Raw genomic sequence first — 24,732 nt, 5'->3', positions numbered from 1 at the left:
AATGTGTGTGTTTAAACAGTGTCTGTACCTTCACATTACAATGTCCTTTGGACATGTATACATGGCTGAAGGAACAGACACTGGTCTGACGATTACAGCTGTTGTAAATATTACGAAATGAATTGGCGCATATGGAAGTTTGAGTCGATTCTGCAAACAATCCGGGTTTCGAGTCCCAGTCTGGCACAAACCTTCATATATCAAAAACCGATGACGTCAATCCAGACTCTCAAAATGCGAATCCACTTCGTAATATTTTGCACAGGACTTTGTGATGTGAAGGTACAGACACTGTTTAAACGCAGGTATTGTAACTAACAATGATTATTGATAAGGAAGACACTGGTACTATCAATTTACATGCATAAGAATTGTGGGTGTATAGATACAAAACTGTTTATACTGACAGTTATCATTCACTTGAAGCCCAGATACAGCCATACAAAAAACACTGTCGTAAAATTTATGAATTGTTTGTGGAAACAATGTTCAACACAGAGAAAAAACAACCAACACACTGATGTATGTATATATTAAGGCATCACATATAAAAATATCTGCACTTGTACCTGTTACACTCTAAATTTTAAAAAAATAAAGTAAAAAAACATTTTTAAGTTGTCAGCATCTACTTAATTCTGAATGTGTAAGGTGAATGTAAAATTACTTGGTTCCACCTCAATACAATTAATCATACAAATGATTTATGAAACATGAAACTAACTTTTGTCGTCTTGCATTTGCCTTACAGTCATACTGGTTATACTTAAAATATGAAATTTTTAGAATTGAAATACTGATTCTATTATAGATATAAATGTCAAATTTTTCTTTTTTTTTTTGACAAAATGCTATTCACATTGGTGGTAAAAAATTGTGTAGAATATCTTGATTGTTTTTTTTTAATTTACACCATTTCAAACTGTGTATAGTAAATGTTACACAATTAAACAATAAATCTTACGAGAAAGTTGTAGACTTTTAATTCGAAAATTGCTCTACAAGGCTATGTTTGTGTGTTAGCTGTCACAGAATTTCCTCAGTTAGTGCCTCCACCACAGTTTCAACCTAGGGGGCTATAGATCCCAAACACACCCAACACTAACATAAAATGCTCACCATTAAACACTCATTATGCAGAATATGAATATTAGCAGTCACCTTGAGGTTGGGCATGCGCTTGGCGAGGTTGATGATATCACGGGTGGCAGCCACATTTGTGTTGGCAGCGATGCGCAGAATCTCATCAAAGCGCACAGTGGCGGCGATGTGGAAGACGACTGACACTTTGCTGGCCAGTTCTTCAGCGTCCGCCGCACAGATCCCCAGCCCTGGCTGGGAGCAGTCCCCTGCTATAGGCACCACCTTGCTGATGTAGTCTGGGCAGGTCTTGCTTGTCTTGCTAAAGAACTGGTCAACAGCAAGAGAAGAACAGATAAATAGATTGCTTGTTTAAGTAATGTTTTGGCAAATTCCAAGGTTTAACACTGTATCTCAGATTTCTGAAACGAATTTTGCTGGCCACTCTCCATATCATATGACTTAGTAATAAGTTCAAAGTCTTTCTAAATGCATTTCCCGTTAAACTGTCAACCCCTATTTCATTCTGTGACAAATTATTGGAAATTAATCAGCTTATCCTTTTGTAATAATTCCAAATATCGCTGCACAGTAATACTGTAGCCATTCATAGGACTGACTGGAAGAACTGTTACACATTATACAAAAATGAACTACTATTATGCACTATGCAGTACTGTATAATATGACATTTACTGTAAGATGTATACCACATATATATATATTAATGAAATATGTGCAGTCTACTTCTCAGAACATGTATTTTATTGTTACAAGTACTCACCCAATTTCATTTAGTCTTACTATCCAAATATTTTGCTTACTTTATTCCCTTTTTGTTAAAGAGAATATAGTTTTGTATTTCTAATATGATCAATTTTTCTTATTCACCTTATGTCAGTGTACTATGAAATGAAAATACATTTTAATGTTTCCACTACAATCAATATTCATCTTAATATATTCATGCTAATGAAAGGCATTTCATATCATAACTCTTGACGATCAGTTTTATCACTTTCAACAATTTCATACCTCATACCCTTATTAAAATCCAAAGTTCCAGCGTTACAAGCATGTGAAAAAATATGCATTTCAGCAGCTTTTTTATAATTCTAAAAAATCATTTATTATATTGCATCAGACTTCTGAAGCTAACTTGAAAAAACAATATGAGCTGAAATACAAACAGATACATTGACAGAGGATGTAAATATAAATAACACAAAGCACACCTTGAAAGCTCTGTTTATATATGAGGTGTAGAACTGAAATAATTATAAATGCTCAGAAAACCTGATAAATAATAAAAATTCTGAGGCAAGTTTTCAAATAATAAACAGATTATTATACAATCATGAAAAGCTGTTAGCTCATGAATAAAGCAATTCAGGAGCTACAAGAACAACTAAAAATTAATATTATGATAAAGTTACTGATATTTAAAAAGACAGGTGAACTGAAAATTCAGTAGATTACAATCGTGAAAATGTAACTTATGTATTTACAACCTTATCGCTGAATCATAATAATCGCTTATAATGCATCCCCTTGGCGAGAATGAATTAATTTCATATCCAGTTTTGTGAAAGAGAGTAAAATCACTTTATACTGGAGTATTAGTGGTCTCTTGAACCACACTTTTTATCAAAATGTACAAAATAAATCCTTATTCTGATTCTGGAGGAAAACAAGCATAATCTATAGAAAATTGTATTAAATTAAAGTTGTCATCAACCGTAAAGTTAGTTTGAACAACTCACTGGTTTACTACGCACAACCCTCTTAGAAGTGATGTGCTATTGCCTTCTGCCAACCTTTGAACTCACCCTGCCAGTTACGAGTGAACATACAGTACAACATGGACTCCAAACCATAGCGCAACGCGGCATTTTTCATGTTAATAAATAGTGCCAGATGTGAACGAAATGATTAGTTACATATAAAAATCCAAGAACTAATCAGGATGTATAGGATGTTTGGTTAACGCCATCGAGTGAGATGACGGGTATTTTCTTCATGAGCTAAAAGAACTTATTTACGAGGAAATAGTGTCAAATTTAAATTTTCTTTTTCTTTTTGTATACTGCTATAGTGTCTGTTCTTGTCACACAACTATTAGCGTCCCAGCAGCGCTTGTTCTTGAAAAAACTTGTTCTTTAGCTGAAGTTCCGATAATCGCGACATAACCCGAAATTTTGCCTCACATAAACACAAGAAATTATATACAAGTTTTCTTGATACTGCAAAATTCGTTTAAAAACGACTACCACTAGTTTCATCAGTGTCTATTGTCGGAATAAAAGTGTAATTTAACGTTCCTAAATCGTATTTAACCAACACATTTCGTATTGTTTACTAGTTAGATAGACGCGATCTAGGCCTAAATTTTCCGAGTTATAAGCGTTTAAAAACCTGACCAAACACACCTGATATTGTAAATTCTCTAAAAGCAAATTAATTACAAATTCATTCTTCTGTCATTGTATCTCTAAATCAGTACAAAAGAAATCAACCATCGCACATAAGACCTTTGTGTTGTTTTTTGTTTACACACAGCCAATCTCGCGTCCTTGACAAATTTAAAATATTCTTTAAACTTAATTATTCTTTCGAAACTAACCAGGAGTGAGAAATGTGGGAGCTGTTATAGGGTAGTGAGTAAAGGGATTTGTTGCCAGTCTTTCAGGAAATATTTTCATTGGGGGGGGGGGGGGAGGATGCAGTGGGGTGAATGTTGGGAGAACAGAAGAGGCTCTCTCCTGGAACTGCAGAGTATGCTATAGGAACATTTTGATTGGGGAACAGGAAAGGAAAACCTGTGCCCTTCAGGCACAGTTGGAGGAAGTAAGGAAGGGACACATAAGGATCAAGGGAGATAGGGGGGAGGAGGGTGGTATGGAACTAGAAACTGGTAGGAGAATAGGAAGAAAGAGAACACGATCTGGCAGTTTTATCATCAACACCAAAAACAGATATCTACCACTGCCAGAGTTAAGTGGAGAAGAGCCTCAGGTAAAACGAGGAACAGTAAACGTGCAGCACACATCAACCGAGGCCAAGAAGCCTAGGAATTTACAAAGGCTTAGGAAGAAGAATGTGCTGCTGCTAGGTAGTAGCCATGGGCGAGGTCTAGGCCCTCAGCTACAGGAAATTTTAGGCGCAGCGTACCAGGCCACCAGTATCTTCAAGCCAAATGCAGGGCTAAGTCATGTGACAGAGGACCTAGGGTCTTTATGTGAGGACTTTACAAAAGAGGACCCTGTAGTGTTGGTGGGTGGGGCGGAAAACAGTTTGGACAGGGATGGAGCATATGACATAGGTGGTGACCAGTACAAGATACCTTCCCCGACTCATGGCACCAACGTACACTTTGTTGAGCTGTTCCGGCGTCATGATCGACCACACATTGATGGAGCTGTGTGGCAAATCAGTGTGGGTTTAGGGATGGCTCTGAGGACAGCCAACTTTGCTCGTGTTTCTCTGGTGCCCGTCAGGACTATCAACAGATGGGGTTTCACTAGGCATGGCCTACACCTAAGCAGGACTGGGAAGGGAAAATTGGTACACCTGATTCATGAAAGTATAGGGGGTGGATCTCGACCCACACATGGTCAAATGCCTGTTGCCATAGGTAGGAAAAGTAGGTCTTTTTTAGGATAAATCCAGACAACAGGTTCCCCTGCCTAAAGAGTATCTCCAGCACTTTAAAAATTACTGAAACAAGACTGATTTTAACACCTCAGATGTCACATATACCAGATGTCACGAAGAAAGACAAACCATTGGAAAGAGTAACATGGGGCACTTCAGACTTAACAATCATCCATTAAAACATGCAATCAATAAAAAGTAAAATACAACTATCGTAAGTTGAGCTCCAATCTCTGAACTGCACAATAGTTTGTATTACTGAGCACTGGTGTAGAGACACAGAAATCCAGCATGTAGTATTATCACTGTATGAAAAGGCAAACTCTTACTGCAGAACTACTTAAAGGGGTGGGGGATAATGCATTTATATCAGAAAAGGAACACAGTTCAAATCAGAACATGACCTCAGTATCGTCAGTGAAGACAAACACTTTGAAATATCAGCTATTGAATTAACAGGGCATGATAACACCAATAAATTGATCATTGTGTGTGTGTATAGATCTCCCAGTGGTAGTGTAGACACTTTTTTCAACAAGTTAACAGAAGTTCTAGATAAAGTCAGAAGTACAAAGGTAAACATGATTCTGTGTGGGGACATTAACATCAACACTAACATCATAAATGAATCCAGCAGCACCTTCATAAACGTTCTTCAAAGTTTTGGCATGTCCCTAATGGTCAGTAGAGCAACAAGGGTCACCAGATCGAGTTCATCAGTAATTGACCTTGTGGCCACAAATATGGATAGGGAAAAACGTGATGTAGCTGTAAAAGATCCAGGACTATCAGACCATCTCTGTCAAATAACAACAGTAAAGTCAGGCATCGAATCATTCCCTAAACTACAAGCCTGCAAACGACATCCATCAGAAATCAAAATAACAGATTTTTCAAAGGAACTAGAAAAACAAAGCTGGGATGAAGTGTATAGGGATATCAATGTGAATATGAAATTCTCTAAATTCTCCACATTGTTTAAATTGAACTTTGAAAAGGAATTTCCAGAAGTATGCATGTCTGTGTCAACATCCTACGAAAACAGATGGATAACAGCAGGTATTAAGAAATCCTCCCAAACACTTAAACACCTATGAAAAAGATTCGCATTGGTCAAAAATTCTTAAATTTCTATCATAGATACAAAAAGAGCTATAGGAAGGTGCTGATTGTTGCAAAAAAATCATTTAACGACAAAATAATATATAATGCAGAGAATAAAAGCAAAGCAGTCTGGGATGTTATAAAAAAGGAAATCGGGAGAGGGAAATAGATGCAGAATAACATACTGCTAAGGGAGGGGGATAAGGTAATAAATGATCCACAGCACTTAGCAAACGATGTTAAAGAGCATTTTTCAAGTATTGCAGAGAAGTTACAGCAAAAATTCCCCCAGACAAATATAACACCTGTAAATAATCTTGCACTAAATCCAATGATGTTACTTACAACCACAGAGAATGAAGTCTGTAAAACAATTCAAAACCTAAAAAATGAAAAGTCAGTAGTCTTAGATGAAGTACCAATGTGTGTACTGAAACAATGCATAGGGATTACACAAGTCCCCTTAACAAATGTAATAAATGAATCCTTCACACCAGGGACATTTCCAGAGCAGTTAAAACAGGCAAGAGTTGTACCTTTGCTTAAGAAAGGTAATGCAGAAGACATAGAAAATTACCAGCCCATTTCCCTGCTGTCAGCATCTCAAAAATAATACAAGCAATTATGAAAGACAGAGTAATGAATTACCTGAATAAATACAATATTTTAAGCAAATCACAGTTTGTTTTCTGATGTGGCAAAAATACGGAGTCAGCCATAGTAGAATTCACAAAAGTTGTACTTAATGCTCTTGATAGAGATGAGTGTGTCACAGGCATATTTTTGGATCTTTCTAAGGCGTTTGATACAGTCGACCACAAGACTCTATTGAATAAATTAGAAGCATTAGGAATAAGAGGGGTAGCTCATGACTGGTTTCGATCATACAGATAGGGTACAAAGAGTAGAGATAACACATACTTCAAATACATCTAAACATTTAGTAAAACACTTATCATAACCAAAATATATTAATATAGAGGTTCTGCAAGGTTGCATATTAGGACCAATACTGTTCCTGATATACATCAATGACTTTCCCAGTAGCGTTACTCATAGTGAAAAAATCCCCTTTGCTGATGACAGCAGTATTATAGTCACTGAGAAAACAAGAGAACTTCTTGGCAAGAAAGCAAATGAAACTCTCAAGGAAGTTTATGATTGGTCAATAACTAATAAAGTGACATTGAACATAAAGAAAACTATTGCCATGAATTTCAGTTTGAAGAGGAAAAATGACAGTGTTAAAAATTACCTGTTATGCAATACATTTTATGCATTTAAGGATTACATAGCTAAAACAGAGTAGGGGTTTGATAAAAAATTTATGCAAATAAATAATAACAATAATGATTATAAAATATCCAACATTACACATAACACCACTTTACGTTTTTTTCCTTCTTTTTCTCCTTTCAAAAAATACTTACCCCCAAGCTATGCATGGCACAATACTAACACCTCTTCCTTTTTCTGAGCTCAACATCTCAGTCATTATGGAGAGATGCTGACTCAGTTTTTCAGGATAGAAAATGGGAAGTTGTGGTACAGAAAATGGCAAAGAGATCACCAGTGTGTGTGTGTGTGTGTGTGTGTGTGTGTGTGTGTGTGTGTGTGTGTGTGTGTCTGTGTGTAGTGAGTGAAGTGTTATGAAACAATGTGTGTATAGCGTGTGCAGTGACTGATAGTGAGATATGAGTGAACTGTGTGGCATTACATTATTTAATAAGTTATTTGTAAAAAAAAAGTATTGTACGCCAGGCCTTGCCACAGTGGCTACACCAGTTGCTGTGAGAGCACCTAAGTTAAGCGCTGTCGGGCGTGGTCGGCACTTGGATGGGTGACCATCCAGGCCGCCATGCGTTGTTGCTATTTTTCGGGGTGGACTCAGCCTCGTGATGCCAATTGAGGAGCTACTGGACCGAATAGTAGCGGCTTCGGTCAAGAATACCATCTTACGACCGGGAGAGCGGTGTGCTGACCCCACGCCCCTCCTATCCACATCCTCCACCGAGGATGACACGGCGGTCGGATGGTCCCGGTAGGCCACTCGTGGCCTGAAGATGGAGTGCTTTATACCAGGAGTAAATCTAATGATCGTCTCTAACTAGAAGTCTGTAAATATATGTTTATACGAATTAGCTTATTTTAAATTGATCTAAATTTGTAAATACGTTGACATGTCCTATATCCTTGTAAAAAGAGATCTACAGATGAACAAAGCTACTACAGAATTTGACATGATATGCCTCAGGATGACAGCCAACAATACGTAAGTAGAAAGTAGAGGACAATGAAGCAAGCAAACTATCCTAATAAACATAAGTCCATAAGCAAATGGATTCTCTGATACGGCATATTATGATGGAAAACATAAACACCTTATAACAGAACGTAGAATACAGCACGTCTCCTTGTCGAGGTCTGCACACATTTAGAATTCCCCGCCAGGTTCAAAATACTTGGACAAACGTCCATAACGCATTCCAAGAATTCAAAGACACTACCAACAGGGCTGTAAAAATTCCAAGGCTTTTATATATCCCCACAAAAAAATCCAATGGGTTAAAGTTGTAGGTCCTGTGTGGCGATCGTATTGGTGAGCCACGACTGATAACACCTGCTGTCGAAGGTCCATGGTACATATTCCCGAACAGCGACATCGATATGTGTAGATGCACTATCATGCATATGTCACAAACGGAGCATCATTCAAGGAGTGGATTATTTGTGTTGGAGGAAATGAGGGTACGTCATACTAGTAAGTCGACGAGATTGGGAATGTGGTCTTATCGATCTATCATCGACGACACCTGCCCAAATGTTCAAAGAAAATCTTCGCTGAGATACAAAGGTACTAAGCGATTTCTTACTAGCGCAAACGTGCATGTTGTGAATATTTATGTATACCTTCTCAGATAAAGTACACATGAAGCATGAAGACAAGCAGTAAAAACTTTCACCATGTGCGGGCCAGCATTATAGCGCTGAAATGTAAGTCTAAAAACGTTGATGTATCACTATGCTGTAAGGGTGCTGCAGACGACAACCGAAGAGGCCCTGCTTTGAAAAGAAATGGAACCTCATACTATCACTCCTGGCTATATGGCAGGCGACAGTCAGGTTAATACCCCATTGCTGCCTGGGGCGTCTACTGACACGTCTTCGGCCGGGAATCTCGTCAAGTGTAGTATAATTGTCTTCAGTGATGAGTCCCGCTTCCAACTGACCCAGAAGATAAGCAAAGATGTGTCTGGAGGCGTCCCAGACAGCGGTAGGATACCAACCCGACCGTCGCCTGGCATATGGCGCGACATCCAGGGTCGATGGTCTGGGGTGCAAATTCTTTGGTTGTCATCTGCTACACCCTTACAGCACAACGTATGTCGACGATATTATGTGCCCCGTTTTCTCGGCCTTCATGCAAGCCACCCTGGTCTTACATCTCAGCAAAATAATACCTGTCTGGACTCGGTGAGAGTTTCTGCTGTTTGTCTACGATGTTACCAAACCCTACCTTGGCCAGCAATGTTGTCGGATTTCTCCCCAATTCAGAAGATTGGGAGGATTGTGGGAAAGGACCTCCAAACAGCTCGAGATTTTGCCACGCCAGTTGGACAGAATTTGGCACAATATCCCTCAGGAGGACAGCCAACAATTCTATCAATTAATGCCAAGCCGAATAACAGCTAGCATAAGGGCCAGAAATGGACCAAGCGTTTTTGACTTGCTCAATCTGTGAAGTTCTTTCTCTTGAATACATAATCCAATTTTCTTTAATTATCAGATCTACCGATTTTCGTCCACTCGGATAGTTCCTTCGTTGTGCGTCGTTTTCCATTTACGCTTTTTCCCGCTTAGAGTGTGACAAGTGCACGAGGAACTGAGGCTCATTCCTACATTGTGTAATGCTCCTTTGGCAAAAAGTAAACCGGGCTGGAAAATCAAGTGCCTCGAGGGCTTGCACACTTGTTGCACTGTACAACTGTCCCTCAAAGCATTCTGCTGCAGCAGTCCTGATGCTTGGGTTCAGTACTCCACTCACCCAATATAGTGTCGACTCTGTTCTTCATCTACCAGCACTCTCAAATTTGTGTTTAAATGAACCTGTTTCTCGCGAGCGATGATGCGAGCTACTGAGCACATTCCTGTCTACCCATCTTCTTTGAGTTTAACCTTCTTGATTCAATCGTGCTACCATTAGCACGCACATCTGGATGTCAACCATTTCTTCAATGAAAATGTGTGTGAATCTATGGCAAACGCTTCCAAAGGTACACGTGTGCACGGAATTTGCTGTTCACAGGAGGAACTGGTACCTAGAGCATTAAGCCGTGCTTATGCTGTTTTCTTGCTGCTTGATTATCGCCGGCACATCACGGAACTTCAACTGTGATTGGTTGCTTCAAGGTCACTCTCCACGTCACACCAATTAAAGTAACGTGCTAGACTAACTAACAGCGAAGTGTCAGCAGTGAAGCTGTAGTATAAAAGTAACTTTAGGCATTAACAATATTGTAACATTGGCATGACTGTACTTGTGCATACGGGGGTACCATCGATTTCCAGACCTATGTTTATCAGGATTGTTTACTTGTTTCATTGACGTCTGTTCGCCCCTTTTGTTTGCACCAGCAGTAATATTCAAACACTGTGTATAAATTAATTAGTCTAAAACTGGGATGTTTTAGTAAGTTAATAAACTAATTCAAATGTTGTAAATATATAATCCAAAATTAATTAGTAATTTATATAGACTGTTCAGGTAATCTATAAATCACGCCCAGGTTATTCATAGTTCTTACGAAAATTCAACATACTCCACACCTGGGATCCAAAACGTTTCCCCTGGTGGGATACATTGATAATCATGGTACTTTGAAGGCAGATCTCGTTTATTTTAAAAGTGAATAAAATTTTATAAAATGAGAAAAACTTGTTTTATTCAATGATTAATTCAGTTTTAATTCGTAACTAATAACATATAAATCACAATAAAATTTTTAAAAAATGTGTAGTATCGTCAGAGTTTCTAAAAAAAGTCATGTTAATAGTTTTTCACGGAGCATTTATCCACCTGCCGCAGAACATCGGTGTTCCAATGAACACAGTTTGGGAAACTGTGCTATAGAAAGATCTGTTATTATAACAATCACATTCAGACTCACAGACTCACTGGAAAACTTTTTGGATCAAAACTGTGATTCCCAAATGATTTTATTAATTAGTGGAACACAGTACACATGCCATATGTGACTGACAACAGGAAACAAACTGATGACACCGCAAAACGTAACAACAAAATATTTATACATTAGAAGCCTGTTTAGAGTATATCAGATCAGTACAGTATAGCAGCAAAATTTATGGTCTAGCACACTTTGCACTTAAGTGTAAATAATGCACATTATTTATACATTGAAATATATATTACGCAAACAACATAATAATACATTAAAATCTCTAGTTACAGATTTCTATAATAAATATTAATACAATACCACTAAAATTATGACGAACTCTCACCTCTTGTCTTGGATAATTTAGTCTAATATCAAATGCGAACACCTATGTAAAGGACAGAATTGCTGTATTTGTTAATACAATAGCGGATAAGTTCTTGTTTACAGCACCAATTATTTTTCTTTTTTAACTAATTTATGCTACATATAATACATCTCATTAGTCTTTAACAAGCCTAAGAGCCATTCTGTCACGCGTTTCTGGAAAGATATGTATGTTACCCACACTATAACTGCCAAACCTCTTCGATAACATAAAATTATTTTCTTTCTGCCATAATTTATAAAAATAGCACATGCCACATGGAGAAAGAAAGAGCTGTTGGGAGGGTACTAAATAACGTTATAGCTCATTTAAATTGAATAAACAATATATGCATTTGACATGTTTGTTAGAGAGTTATACTAGTGAAAGTATCAATTACCAGTTCCCAGTCTTAGACAAATGGTGATAAACAATTCTTTGCCTTGAAGGAGATATTGTCTTATGTTTCAATTCCCTGTGGCAGTATTTTAGAGTCTAGCACAACACATTGCAATGCAACTCTTGCAGTGAACGAAACATCCACTGTTACTTCTTAAAGCAATATTTTCAAATTTTAGTAGGTGTATGTTGAAGTTCAGCTTCTGGTTTTACAACTTGTTCTGTTCATATTACAGTAAAAACATAACTCTTTACATGCAATAATGTTCTTAAGATAATGAGAAGTATGTGTATTCAATTTCTGTACATTTCTTTACCTCACTAAGTACAATGTATCCTTTGTTCCTCTGTCAAGGAGTATCGTACCCATAAAAAAACGTTTTTCATTCGATTATGATATTTCAGTTACTTAACGTAGAGGCAGCGCCAAGGGATTATTTGTCAAGTGATAAAATATTCACCAGTCTTCCTTAACTTTTTTCTATACTGCAGCATAAAAGACCTATGAAACTGTCTTAGATAAGTGTTAAATGATTTCTTCAAGCACTGTAATGATCCACTATCAGCCATACTGAGACACACTGCTGCACACGTTAACCTCTATTCTTTTTTCGCTATTTCCTGATGCCAACTAATTGATAACGTTAGCAAAACTGATGTCAGTGAACTTCTCTCTCCGCTAAAGTCCATATATGAACATATTTACATATTTTTTGATGCTGTTTGCCACTTATCCACGTGAGGAAGTCCATTTCAGAACCTTCACAGTATCCTTAGTATATCATAAACAGCTGCAGACACTCAAGATTTAGAATTGCTATAGACAAGAGAACATTCTTAACGTTCTCATATGTTTTCTGCTTTACTGTTCTGGAACGAAGATGAATGAGCGCAATGAATGAGTAGTGAATAAGACCCTTGACTGTGATTAGCTTTATCTGTGATTTACTTGTTAAGTCAGTTTTGTAACGCTGAGATATTATTATTTGAGGCATAGTAGCATCCAGTTGAGTAGTTTAGAAAATTAAGTATGTTATTGTGAATCTGGGAGAAGCTATTTAGAATGCTTTATTTTGGAGATAGAAATTCATTTAATACTTTCTTGTTATTTATTTAAATAGATAAGATTTTGGAGGACTTAAAGATATGTTTGTAGTTTCTTTGCAATGAGTGAATTTTGTAATTATCAGAGTCCTCTTATGTTGTACAATCTTTTTGTCAAGAATAAGAGTTTGATTTCTCAAAAACTACTTTACTTAAAGTAAAACCCACTTCAGTGATTCATAGTAAAGTTCTGAATTTTTATCGTGTATGCATGGCACCTTGCGACCACGAAGCAACAGATTGTTTTTTGGGAGTAGATTATATATCTTTAGCTGCTGCGTCTGCTGGTTTGTTTTTGCTTTCGAGACAAAATAAAATACATGATGAGCAAGAGGTAAGTAACTTTTATTTCGGGGCAGATATCACCTTGCATTCTTGTGCAAACAGTGTGTAGTGTAGTTGTCAGGTGTCGGGCTAGCAAGTAGATTAATTTTCAGTGTACAGTGTTGGTAATTTCAAACTGTTATTTTCTTCCGAGTATCAATAATTTATTTTTGTGGGTGTTTTTAGTTTAACATTGCACTTTATGCCTCGTCAAAATTCCGAGATGGTTGTAGGACCCTGCCCATAACACTCTAAGCATTCTCAAATGGGGAGAGATTCAGCGGCCTTGCTGTCCAGGGTAGGGTCTAGCAAGCACGAAGACAATCAGTAAAAATTCTCGGCGTGTGCGGGCAGTCATTATCCTGCTGACATGTAAGTGCAGGATGGCTTGTCATGAAGGTGTCGTAGAATATCTTCAACATACCATTCTGCTGTAAGGGTGACACGGATGACAACCAAAGATATGCTCCTACGAAGTGAAATGGCACCGCACACCATCACTTATAGTTGTCTGGTCGTATGGAGGGCGACGACAACCAAAGATATGCTCCTACGAAGTGAAATGGCACCGCACACCATCACTTATAGTTGTCTGGTCGTATGGAGGGCGACACTCTTGTTGGTATCCCACCATTATCTGCGGCGTCTCCAGACACGTTTTCGGACTGGAATCTCAATGACTGGAATTGCCTCACATGATCATAGTTTCTAACACTTATCTACATGCTTGAGAAACCCTACACTGGCCAGCAAGATCAGAAAGTCGGCGCCGCCTCTGAAGACAGCACTGTCGCCCATCAGGAGCTGATTTTCTACAAGTCCAATTCCAGCAATCAGAAAGCTGCTAACACCAGAATCCCGCGTCTGCTTCCTTCTTGAGTCCAACACCGAGAGTCGTCTACACCAGAATTTAAAACCTGAGTAAATTTGCTATTTCCTTTCTGAGCTCCACATGGGCTATGTGTAAGAAAATGTGTAAATAAGTTTTCTAGTCAATCATATAAAAACCTATCAGGCAAGAGACTGTGCACCACTCATATCCCTTCTATGTAAGATTGTGGAGACTAGTCAGTGAGACAGCACTAAACCAATTTCCTGTCATTGACCCCTAAAGAGATTAAGCGGAAATTTTCCACGAATCGTTTTTAGAGTGAGAAGAAGACGAGGAGCAGAAGGGACAGTGCTTGTTTGTGCAACTATTATGCTGGCACCAGATTGTTGAAGAATTTAGATCCTTTTAGAAAATTTTCTTATGTCAGTATTAAGAAGAGTGCTTCTATTTCTACTGTTTAACCTAAGAAGTGTTCGAGCATCTACCCTCACGTCAACTGCCGCCCCCTGGTTGGCGCATCCAAAATTACCCACTATAACAGAAGCAAGAGGGGTGTGCCTAAGTTTGCATCTAGTTTCGCCATCACTGTATAGCTTGACGCCTGCAAGTCGCCTAATGTCTCGGAAGGAATACTTAAGTACCTCATATGGCCATGGAGTGAACGCCCCCACCCTCTCCCACCCCTCCCCACGCAATAGCAGAGGCCATTACCAGAGCGGCATCCTTGCCAATACAATGAGCAACCGGCTGAAAAATGCTTTCTCCCTTCAAAAGGACTCGCCCCAGCCATGGCCTAATTTAGGGCTAAATCCAAAATTAAGAATTCATTCTCTCATAGAGAGTATTAAAAACTGCTACTACTCTGCCTAAGCAAGGAAACCCATCTACATTAAAATCAGAGGACTGGATGCGAAAAATCTGATACCAGGTGCATATAATGAAACTGATTGTATTACGAGTGCTGCAGTGCGTGCTGTATACATCGCAGAACGCTGGAACATCGGGTTTATTCGGTAATAGGTCCGCTCACGGAATATGCTGGAAAAACAATACTTTCACTTTATGCCAACGGGTGAAACTATGGCACTCTAAGCAGTCCAAATGCGGTATGGTGGGTGCAAGAAAAGAGGAGGAACGATCAAACACATGATAACGGTGGTTTTGGAACGTTTATTACTACATGGTCATAAGTTAAAACGTGTTCAGTATAGTCCCCTAACTCAGCAAAATGTTTCCTGCAGCATATCCGGTGTAGTCAGATCAATATGTTGTCGTACTCCATCATTTAGATAAGGAAGAGTTCTTATACATCTCTGATACACACGATCTTTCGGATATCCCCACAACCAGAACTCACACTGATTTCGGTCGGAGGATCTGGAAGACCACATGTCTTGAAATTGCCTGGAGATGATGTGGTCGTTAGAGAATGTTTCTCGAAGCAAATCTTTTACGTCGTCTTTTACGTCGTCCCATTCTGCATGCAAACAGTGGTGTGGACAAGTTTTCGTCCTTGCAAAGCTGGAACCAAGTGTTGCTCAGGGTCACTCTGAGCATAACAGGCCCGCAAGGTATCATCTCCAAGAAGAAAAATGAACTGAGAATGAAGGAGCTTGTAAAACCACACCGCACAGTCATCTAAGCTGAATGCAAAGGATGTTTCTGCACATGTGGTGGAGTAGAACCCCATATACGACTGTTCTGTTAGCGTACAGAGTAATTCGTCCCTACCCAGTACACTAATCTGCAATAGCTTCTAATAATTTTCATTGCCTTGTCCACTCCCTTCCTATTAGAGGAGGCGGATTAAACAAACAACATAAGCAGAGGTTGCTCTCGATGTCAACAGGACCCTTTCAAAAGAGCTAAGTAAAATAAGAATAGAGACCTTTTGAAAAATTACCTAAGTAAAATAGATTCTATTCGTTGTGTGGTACTCGTTTATTCATTCTAGACCTCTTTCTATCATCTGTGGCTGATGTCTGAATTAAGATTTCCACCTACTTCAATCATGTCTGAGCAGTGTTACATTGAATACCTGATCTCTGTCGGAAACAATGCGTAAATTGAAACTTCTTGGTAAATAAATACTGTGTGCCAGATCGAGACTCGACCTCGGGACCTTTGCATTTCATGGGCAAGTGTTCTACCTACTAAGCTATCCAGGCATAGCTCAAAGCTTTACTTCATCTCCTATCTTCCAAACCTCACAGAAACTCTCCTACAAAACTTATGCAAGAAAGGATATAGCAGAGATTTGGCCTAGCCACAGCCTGGTGGATGTTTCCAGAATGAGATTTCCACTCTAAAGCGAAGTGTAGCTGATATGAAACTGCCTGACTAAGGGTTCGTGAGTCGTCCTTGGATAGCTCTGTCACCAGTTTGCCTGTGACAGGGCAGCAGTGCAGACGTGTCGTTTCTATCTTCATCATGGAGTGGGTTCTCATGTTGGTTTACTGAGAACTCAGCCGTTTCTTGTGCACTGGATTATGCATGTGTGTGGATCAACATGGCGAACCAATACAGAAAACGGACGCTCAAATTTACATTCCAAAACATCCTCAGCATACATTTATCTATTGTGAGCAGTATAATTTACATGAAGATCATCAATGATGTAACATGTGAATGTATCCTCCAGGAAACAATACAGAGCCATTACTTATGCCATACTGATGACAATGTGCGTACTGTGGATGTACATCATTCTGGTTTGGGGCTCTGCACTATCAGGATATTTAAATTTCCATTTAAACTCCCAGCAGAGGGGATTGAGTCGATTCTTCACTCCTGTAGCATGGTAAAAGACATGTCACCTCATATCTCTATATCAGAGGGTGCCATGCCTTCGTCATTTACGACGGACAACCAAAGACCTGTCATGGTTCTAGGAAGGAGGGACACCTCCGATCCGAATGCATCCAACGCCAGGAGGACCCCGTGCAGCTGTCGCAGACAGCTCTGCTTCCTGTGGCTTAAACTGCCACCTTCACGAATGCTGCCGCTTCACCACAGCATCCGACACTCCCTATGACCCAATGCGACATCCACCAATGCAGGGGAAGATGAAACGCTCTTTTACATGTCACAGATTCCATTCCGACAGTGGCGTATCTGTCACAGATGACGATGTCCATGACGAGAATGGTGATAGACACACTGAGCACTTTGTGCTGGACCATTGTGAGTCGCTACCTTCATCTGACACAGAAGAACACCAGAAAGCAACGATCCACAAGCACCATAAGCAGAGGCACAGAGCAATTTCAAAACAGGTTGAGGACCAGGCACTGGGAGACATAGACTCCATCCACCAAGACGATGCTCCCACAAATACAACCGCAGCAAGTTGCAGCACGGAAATACATAGTGAAACTGTGGAAGTTTCATATGTAGCTGAGAGATCAGACATCAAGACGTGACCTGGAAGTTGCCCTTCGCATGACAGAATGTGGACACCCATTCTATGCTCTGAGCAGACGATGCCCAACCCACCTTTGGGAGTGCACCACGCAGCCCTCCAAGAGTCCCTTTCCAATATCGCCGTCGACTTACTGTATTCATGTGGCTTCTCGCCATCAATCCATATCGCATGATCCATTCAAGCACGGAATTCACCTTATCACGTGATCCTACCTGCAATAGAAGGGATGGCCCCTGAACATAATCCCTGATAATCTATGCGTCAGCTCTCCTATGAGCAGTTCCAGTGCGATGGCAAAAAAATCATGGAGAATGGGCATCGTTGTCGAACCTAACGCTGGATTGGCAAGGGACCCACTGCGTATCCATTTACCAGCGTGTGGTATCATACTTCACATAAGAGGCGCAAAATTACGTTGAGGAAGTCAGACAGGAACCCCATGCGGGCTAGAACTGTCGTAAGAAACTTATGATGCACTGTGTCGTGCGTGGTGGAAGTCATTTGAGATAAAAGCGGCGAGAGCTATCAAATCCATACATTCACCAATAGCTATTTGCGTTTTGGTCTCTCTTCCTTGTATCGTTTGCTGACTTGAAAGGATTAGTAGTAGGACCTTCTTTATGCACGCTACAAGGAGCTGGGCAAAGAGCTTACAGACCAAATTTCACATTATGATCGGGCAGCGATCCTCAATCGACCGACCTCTAGACCTGTGTATCAGGATGATTAGTCCATCGGTGAAGGTAAGTGGCACGCAAAAACCGTGGGACGTCAGCTCTCGGTACATGGTGATCCAACGTGGCATCATCAGGATGCGGAAAGTCCGATAGAATTCGAGCGTCAGTCCGTGTGGCGCATGCGACTTGTTAAGTGCACTCTTATCTAGCGTGTTCTCAATGTCGTCCTGCGTAATCTTCGCTAAAAGCGACGATACTACTGTGTCACAGATGGTGCGTGACACTCGCTGCCAAATGTCGTTATCGTCACACTCCTTCATATTCTCCTCCTGATAGAAACATCAATAATAATCTGCAAATACTTCTATAATGGCTGCCTGGGTGGTTAAGTTTCAACCATCCTGCAAAGTGAAGTGTTTGTTTAGCTATCTTCGGAGTCTACGGCTATCAAGCGCGATGTCGTTCATACAGGGTGAAAAGTATTTAAATCGATAAACTGTAGGGGACATCAAAACAAATATTTTTCCCTAGTGTTCTTTTTTCCTATGAGGAGTACTTAAACCGATAGAGGAAGATTTCTCGGCCAACAAATTAATTAAACCAACAAAAAAGTCCAGAGGGGACTTATCTGGGGATCGAGCAGGCCATGGTACAGGACCACATCTGCCAATCCACGTTTCTGGGAACCGTCGGTCCAGGAATCGAATTACACGACGAGTGAAATGTGCCGGCGCCCCGTCATGTTGGAACCACTTGCGTCGTCTTGTAGGGAGCGGGATGTTTTCGAGCAATTCAGGCAATGCTCTGGCGAGAAAATTGTAATAGTGCCTGCCATTTACATCTACATCTACATCTACATTGATACTCCGCAAGCCACCCAACGGTGTGTGGCGGAGGGCACTTTACGTGCCACTGTCATTACCTCCCTTTCCTGTTCCAGTCGCGTATGGTTCGCGGGAAGAACGACTGTCTGAAAGCCTCCGTGCGCGCTCTAATCTCTCTAATTTTACATTCGTGATCTCCTCGGGAGGTATAAGTAGGGGGAAGCAATATATTCGATACCTCATCCAGAAACGCACCCTCTCGAAACCTGGCGAGCAAGCTACACCGCGATGCAGAGCGCCTCTCTTGCAGAGTCTGCCACTTGAGTTTATTAAACATCTCCGTAACGCTATCACGGTTACCAAATAACCCGGTGACAAAACGCGCCGCTCTTCTTTGGATCTTCTCTATCTCCTCCGTCAACCCGACCTGGTACGGATCCCACACTGATGAGCAATACTCAAGTATAGGTCGAACGAGTGTTTTGTAAGCCACCTCCTTTGTTGATGGACTACATTTTCTAAGCACTCTCCCAATGAATCTCAACCTGGTACCCGCCTTACCAACAATTAATTTTATATGATCATTCCACTTCAAATCGTTCCGTACGCACACTCCCAGATATTTTACAGAAGTAACTGCTACCAGTGTTTGTCCCGCTATCATATAATCATACAATAAAGGATCCTTCTTTCTATGTATTCGCAATACATTACATTTGTCTATGTTAAGGGTCAGTTGCCACTCCCTGCACCAAGTGCCTATCCGCTGCAGATCTTCCTGTATTTCGCTACAATTTTCTAATGCAGCAACTTCTCTGTATACTACAGCATCATCCGCGAAAAGCCGCATGGAACTTCCGACACTATCTACTAGGTCATTTATATATATTGTGAAAAGCAATGGTCCCATAACACTCCCCTGTGGCACGCCAGAGGTTACTTTAACGTCTGTAGACGTCTCTCCATTGATAACAACATGCTGTGTTCTGTTTGCTAAAAACTCTTCAATCCAGCCACACAGCTGGTCTGATATTCCGTAGGCTCTTACTTTGTTTATCAGGCGACAGTGCGGAACTGTATCGAACGCCTTCCGGAAGTCAAGAAAAATAGCATCTACCTAGGAGCCTGTATCTAATATTTTCTGGGTCTCATGAACAAATAAGGCGAGTTGGGTCTCACACGATCGCTGTTTCCGGAATCCATGTTGATTCCTACATAGTAGATTCTGGGTTTCCAGAAATGACATGATACGCGAGCAAAAAACATGTTCTAAAATTCTACAAGAGATCGACGTAAGAGATATAGGTCTATAGTTTTGCGCATCTGCTCGACGACCCTTCTTGAAGACTGGGACTATCTGTGCTCTTTTCCAATCATTTGGAACCCTCCGTTCCTCTAGAGACTTGCGGTACACGGCTGTTAGAAGGGGGGCAAGTTCTTTCGCGTACTCTGTGTAGAATCGAATTGGTATCCCGTCAGGTCCAGTGGACTTTCCTCTATTGAGTGATTCCAGTTACTTTTCTATTCCTTGGACACTTATTTCGATGTCAGCCATTTTTTCGTTTGTGCGAGGATTTAGAGAAGGAACTGCAGTGCGGTCTTCCTCTGTGAAACAGCTTTGGAAAAAGGTGTTTAGTATTTCAGCTTTACGCGTGTCATCCTCTGTTTCAATGCCATCATCATCCCGTAGTGTCTGGATATGCTGTTTCGAGCCACTTACTGATTTAACGTAAGACCAGAACTTCCTAGGATTTTCTGTCAAGTCGGTACATAGAATTTTACTTTCGAATTCAATGAACGCTTCACGCATAGCCCTCCTTACGCTAACTTTGACATCGTTTAGCTTCTGTTTGTCTGAGAGGTTTTGGCTGCGTTTAAACTTGGAGTGGAGCTCTCTTTGCTTTCGCAGTAGTTTCCTAACTTTGTTGTTGTACCACGGTGGATTTTTCCCGTCCCTCACAGTTTTACTCGGCACGTACCTGTCTAAAACGCATTTTACGATTGCCTTGAACTTTTTCCATAAACACTCAACATTGTCAGTGTCGGAACAGAAATTTTCGTTTTGATCTCTTAGGTAGTCTGAAATCTGCCTTCTATTACTCTTGCTAAACAGATAAACCTTCCTCCCTTTTTTTATATTCCTATTAACTTCCATATTCAGGGATGCTGCAACGGCCTTATGATCACTGATTCCCTGTTCTGTACATACAGAGTCGAAAAGTTCGGGTCTGTTTGTTATCAGTAGGTCCAAGATGTTATCCCCACGAGTCGGTTCTCTGTTTAATTGCTCGAGGTAATTTTCGGATAGTGCACTCAGTATAATGTCACTCGATGCTCTGTCCCTACCACCCGTCCTAAACATCTGAGTGTCCCAGTCTATATCTGGTAAATTGAAATCTCCACCTAAGACTATAACATGCTGAGAAAATTTATGTGAAATGTATTCCAAATTTTCTCTCAGTTGTTCTGCCACTAATGCTGCTGGCCTAGGTAGCAGATACGGCCCAATTAAACAGTCCCCAACAACACCGAACCACATTAATGAAACACCGCACTTGATTAGCGCTAGTAACTGTGGCATGTGGGTTATCGTCACTCCAAACATGCGAATTGTGCATGTTGAAGACTCCATCACGCCCGAACGTTGCTTCATCGCTAAACAACACAAAGGATGGAAATGTAGGATGATTTTCACAGTGCCCCAGGTACCACTGCGAAAACTGTGCTCTGGGTGGATAATCAACTGGTTCCAGGTTGTGGACACGCTGTAAGTGAAATGGACGTAACAATTGCTCTCGAAGGACTGTTCTTACATTCGTCTGATTCGTCCCCATGTTACGTGTAATTTCACGAGTGCTGATTGAAGGCTCCCGCTCCACATGCTGCAGGACAGCTTCCTCAAATTGCAGCGTTCTTACCGTGCGACGGCGCCCCTGTCCAGGTAATCTGCTAAATGACCCGGTCTCCTGCAGACGTTGGTACACAGCAGCAAAGGTCGCATGATGCGGGATACGGCGATTAGGATACTGTTGTTTATAAACCCGCTGTGCAGCTCGTCCGTTGTGGTGCGCTACTTAGTACGCACCAAGCATGTCAGTGTACTCACTCCAGCTGTATCTCTCCATTAGTAAACAGAGGCAATGCACTACTACACTGGTGGACAGCAGTTTCCTACAACGGAAGAGCGTAATACGTCCTCTAACAACTGAATATCGTAATACGGCATCTAACAACTGAAGAGCGTAATACGGCGTCCAGCGGTTTAAATAATCCTCAAAGGAAAAGATGACATTATGGAAAAATATTTGTTTTGATGTCCCCTACAACTTCCCAGAGTTTGTCGGTTTAAATACTTTTCACCCTGTAGATGGAATTTCGCCGCTGGTTCGGTCTGGACACCGCAACCGCTTGGCGACCTCTGCCAATTTTCACTGTATAAGAGACAAAACTTTGGCTTTAATTCAGTAGCTTGCCATCTTTCGGTCTGGTAACGGCTGGTGGTATGCGAGTTTGCAAGGCATCATGTAATAAAAGTCTAGATATGATGATGCCACGCGGCGATATCTTTTCTATAAAGTATCAGTACCCACCGGAATGCTGGTTTTGCACATTCCATCCACCATGCCATCGTTGAAGGGTATCGTGAAAGACGGCTTTTGCACATCGCGATAATCTGATGGCATTAATCTTCCACATCCCACTGTCGCACCATACACTTGGTTTCTGGAGGCTGACCGTGCATATGAAGGCACTATGGTCTGAGTAGACAAGCAGTCACCGTTTGGCGTCCAACATCCCTTTCGCAAGATCATGTAAGACACAGATGAGATCAAACTGACTGGGCGACTTTCTCCCAAGTATCGATGAGATGCATGTCTCGAAACAGTATCTGTAGCTCCTGTCAAATCGAAAAGTGTGGGACCTGATCTTTGGGGTGGAGCACACAATTAAAATTGCCGCCGAAGATACACTGATCGTAGCGACCAAAACATAGGGGGATGATTTCCTCTGAGTAAAGCTGCAATCTCTCACGGAATTTGTCGTCCCTGATGGGGAATACGCATTAATAATACATGAACCCAGCACTGTGATTGCCAATATCCTGACTGAAAGGAGGTAAGTCACATCTTCGACATCAATACTGTCTCGCACTAGTATCGCTGTACTGCGGCCAGCCTGATAACATGGTGTCATGTATGTCGCATAACCATGGAAGTCAGGAATATGTGATGCACGAAACATCTCTCACAGCAGCTGGATCTTCGCCACTGTTCCAGTCAGATTGACCTCAATTGCGTCAGTACGATAAACCTGTCATCGAACTGCGGGTCCAAGCAATTCGGTAGCTTGGAAATGTCCATCGAGTGCCAAGCTGCGGCATCACCTCTGGACTTCATGTATACCTTAGACAGAACTGTTCCTAAAGTGCTGGTGTCATCGATGCGGCAAACGTCGGTGTAACGTGCGTGGCGTCAATGTCCTCCCACCACGCTGTTGAACACAGAGCAATCCTCCCTCATTTGGACGTGATCAGATAACTGGGCTTTGCATTTACACGCGATGCGGCCTGCATGGCTACCGTGAACTATAGATCATCTCCTGCAGGCTATACGCACAGAAGTCCACCAGAATCTACTTCGACACGTAGACCTCGTATAGTGTATCCAGAATTTTAACCTTCATGTCACGACTAGGTTGATACACATGGGTCATGTTCTCCCACTACTTAAAGCAATGACTTGCAGACAGCAGGCGGCGTTTGGTTATTGCCCTATTTAAAGTCTGCTGCGACATCTTCACCCTACCTCCGCGTATGAGTGGACTGGGACTTTTATATGTACAAGCGAGGGCTGCAGACATCTATACACTACTGGCCATTAAAATTGCTACAACACGAAGATGACGTGCTACAGACGCGAAATTTAACCGACAGCAAGAAGATGCTGTGATATGCAAATGATTAGCTTTTCAAAGCATTCACAAAAGGTTGGCGCCGGTGGTGACACCTACAACGTGCTGACGAGGAAAGTTTACAACCGATTACTCATACACAAACAGCAGTTGACCGGCGTTGCCTCGTGAAACGTTGTTGTGATGCCTCGTGTAAGGAGGAGAAATGCGTACCATCACGTTTCCGACTTTGATAAAGGTCTAATTGTAGCCTATCGCGATTGCGGTTTATCGTATCGCGACATTGATACTCGCGTTGGTCAAGATCCAATGATTGTTGGCAGAATATGGAATCGGTGGGTTCAGGAGGGTAATACGGAACGCCGTGCTAGATCCCAACGGCCTCGTATCACGTAGCAGTCGAGATGACAGGCATCTTATCCGCATGGCTGTAACGGATCGTGCAGCCATGTCTCGATCCCTGAGTCAATAGATGGGGACGTTTGCAAGACAACTACCATCTGCACGAACAGTTCGACGACGTTTGCAGCAGCATGAAATATCAGCTCGGAGACTATGGCTGCGATTACCCTTGACGCTGCATCACAGACAGGAGCGCTTGCGATGGTGTACTCAAAGACGAACCTGGGTGCACGAATGGCAAAACGTCATTTTTTTCGGATGAATCTAGGTTCTGTTTACAGCATCATGATTGTCGCATCCGTGTTTGGCAACATCGTGGTGAACGCGATATACGGAACGGGATTATAGGATTATCTAATTCCACAATTACACGTGGAAAATCAAGTACTCCATCACACGAGAGCATTCATTCAGTGACATTATGGGGGGTAATTTTCTAAACACTGAATG

The 24,732-nt window shown here is 41.1% G+C and overlaps 1 protein-coding gene across 1 annotated transcript in view; it reads right to left on the bottom strand.

Annotated features, from left to right (window-relative positions):
• Positions 1 to 24,732, bottom strand: part of LOC126418727 (fatty acyl-CoA reductase wat-like) — a 292,976-nt gene that overhangs the window by 174,481 nt on the left and 93,763 nt on the right. Inside the window, exon 3 of the mRNA XM_050085632.1 lies at positions 1,162 to 1,410. Coding sequence (XP_049941589.1) covers positions 1,162 to 1,410 — 249 coding nt within the window. The remainder of the gene's footprint in view (positions 1 to 1,161; positions 1,411 to 24,732) is intronic.

This window comes from Schistocerca serialis, chromosome 9 (genome assembly GCF_023864345.2).
Source record: "Schistocerca serialis cubense isolate TAMUIC-IGC-003099 chromosome 9, iqSchSeri2.2, whole genome shotgun sequence".
Classification (NCBI taxonomy): Eukaryota; Metazoa; Arthropoda; class Insecta; order Orthoptera; family Acrididae; genus Schistocerca; species Schistocerca serialis.
This window is presented reverse-complemented; position numbering and strand designations above follow the sequence as displayed.